Source organism: Neomonachus schauinslandi, chromosome 15 (genome assembly GCF_002201575.2).
Source record: "Neomonachus schauinslandi chromosome 15, ASM220157v2, whole genome shotgun sequence".
Classification (NCBI taxonomy): Eukaryota; Metazoa; Chordata; class Mammalia; order Carnivora; family Phocidae; genus Neomonachus; species Neomonachus schauinslandi.
Window position 1 is genome coordinate 23,023,224 of NC_058417.1, and position 2,182 is coordinate 23,025,405.

The 2,182-nt window shown below is 46.2% G+C and overlaps 1 protein-coding gene across 2 annotated transcripts; it reads left to right on the plus strand.

The window, feature by feature from the left end:
• The first annotated feature begins 221 nt into the window (after positions 1-221).
• Positions 222-1,964, plus strand: LOC110592918 (C-C motif chemokine 4). 2 transcript variants are annotated; one of them, XM_021704108.1, is made up of 3 exons: positions 222-379; positions 890-1,004; positions 1,583-1,964. In XM_021704108.1, the coding sequence occupies exons 1-3, from the start codon at positions 304-306 to the stop codon at positions 1,668-1,670; spliced, it is 279 nt and encodes a 92-aa protein (XP_021559783.1). In that variant the 5' UTR covers positions 222-303; the 3' UTR covers positions 1,671-1,964. The 2 variants fall into 2 exon arrangements, with proteins under 2 accessions (XP_021559783.1, XP_044777477.1); XM_044921542.1 differs by having other exon boundaries at positions 1,598-1,964.
• The last annotated feature ends 218 nt before the right edge of the window (positions 1,965-2,182 follow it).

Sequence of the window (2,182 nt, forward strand, 5' to 3'; positions counted from 1 at the left end):
CTTTGGTGTACCACTTCCCTCTACAGTACAGCCCACTTCTTCTCCACTTCCCCCCTCCTCTGTGATGACATCGCCCTGGGGAAGAGAAGCTGTCAGCTAGCTTTAGTTTCCATATTGGCACCATGACATCATCTCTACCCTGGAAATTCCATTTGCCCTCCTGTGCCTCCAACTCTGTCCAAGGCCTCAGAGTTCCTATAAAGAGGGGTTCCCAAATCAGTTTCAGTGCAGAACACAGTTGGGTTCTGAAGCTTCTGGGCTCTGCAGTCTCAGCTCCAGGAAAGCCTCTCCTCTGCCAAGACCATGAAGCTGTGTGTGACTGTCCTTTCTCTCCTTGTGCTCGTGGCTGCCTTCTACTCCCCGACGCTCTCAGCACCAAGTAAGTCCACTCTTCCAGCCGCTAACTTCTAAAGTCATGGTGTAGGCAGTGTTGACTTTTCTAGTTGGGGCTGATCTAACAGTGAATCTAGGGATTAGACAAAAGGGAGACAGGAAGATTTCCAAGTATCCTGCTCTTAAATGTAGAATCTAGTAGGCATTCAGTAATAGTTAAGTTCCTGTTTTCTTAAGAAATGGCAACCAGTAGACTCATTTAAGCAAGTTCCTGTCTCTTTCTGTGCCTTGGTTTCCCCATCTGTAAAATGGAGGGAGTTAGACACATGCCCTGAGACTCAGTCCAGCTCCAAACTTCTAGAATTCTTCCATGGCTTTCTCTTATGATCTTCTACTCAGAATAATACTCCTACTTAGGGTGCATGAGATTGGATACAAGGGACCATATTTTGGGATCTGGTCATCCTATAGAAATGGTCACTGAATATCTATGATTAGAAGCCAAAATTAACAGGTTGTTGTAGAGCTTCTATCTCACCCCTGCCTTTCTTTCTAGTGGGCTCAGACCCTCCCACCGCCTGCTGCTTTTCTTACACCCTGAGGCAGCTCCCTCGCAACTTTGTGACTGATTACTTCGAGACCAGCAGCCTCTGCTCCCAGCCAGCCGTGGTGTGAGTATCAAGCCTGGGGCTGCTCTACGAGGCAAGGGTGAGGGCAGGATTAGAAAAGGGAGCCTATTGGGGGAAGATGGAATCAAGCAGTAGGGAGGCAAGTCTCAGGGCTGAAGCCCTTCCAGAAGTCAGTGAGGATCAAGTCTTGAAGTCACCTGTGAGTCCAGAGGGGGCTGGGTAGGAGCCAAGGGAGAGGAAGGGGGTTTCTGGGAGAGGAAGTTAGCCAGAAGCCAGGAAACCAGGGAAAGTAAAAAAGATGACGGGAGATGTGGGCTGATTTCCTAAACCATGCTTAGAAAAACACACAGAAAAGTCATTGCTAGGACCAATAGAGAATGAGTAGGGTGATGTATCCATATTGATTGCAAAACTCATTTGTTCCTAATGTGGGCAACCCAGGAGGTGGAACTAAATCCAGAGTAGAATTTACAAGGAGTCCAGTTCTAGCACCACCCCAGGAAGGGTTTCCCCATCTATTAGAGCTGTCCAACATGAACCATGGTCAAGCAAAGGAAGATACATACCTACCACAGGCAAGGTTCCGTGGGATTCTAATCTGTCCATTCCTTGTCCCACAGATTCCAAACCAAAAGGGGCAGACAAGTGTGTGCTAACCCCAGCGAGCCCTGGGTCCAGGAATACATGAATGATCTGGAACTGAACTGAGCTGCTCCAGCTCCAGGTGCAGGAGGTCTCCAGGGAACGTCACCTGAGCCCGACGCTTCTCACGAGACGCACCTTCTCCACACTCGTGACTCTTCTTAGTAGCCCGTTCCTTCTCTTAATTTAATCTTATTTTGTGCTGTGTTATTGTATTTGAAGTTATTTCTATTATTTGTTTTGTCAAAGCACACTTGTCCCCCATGGGGATAATCTACCATCACTGTTTCTCTGCTGTTGTAGACGTATGGATAATGCAACTGATTCCATGTGTTTTCAAAATAAAACTTCTTAAAAATTGTAGACAATTTCTTTGCATTTTAATTTGATTGGGGTTGAAGGGAATTGCCTTGTATTATGACTGGGACAAACTACTGTTTCCAAACACAACAAGAACGAACAATTACGGAGTGCTTACTATGGGCTAATATGTCTAAAGACATGATCTCACTTAACATTTTCAATGGGATTTTAACACCCTTCTAAAGTCCCTACTGGTTATCTCCAATTTTACAGAG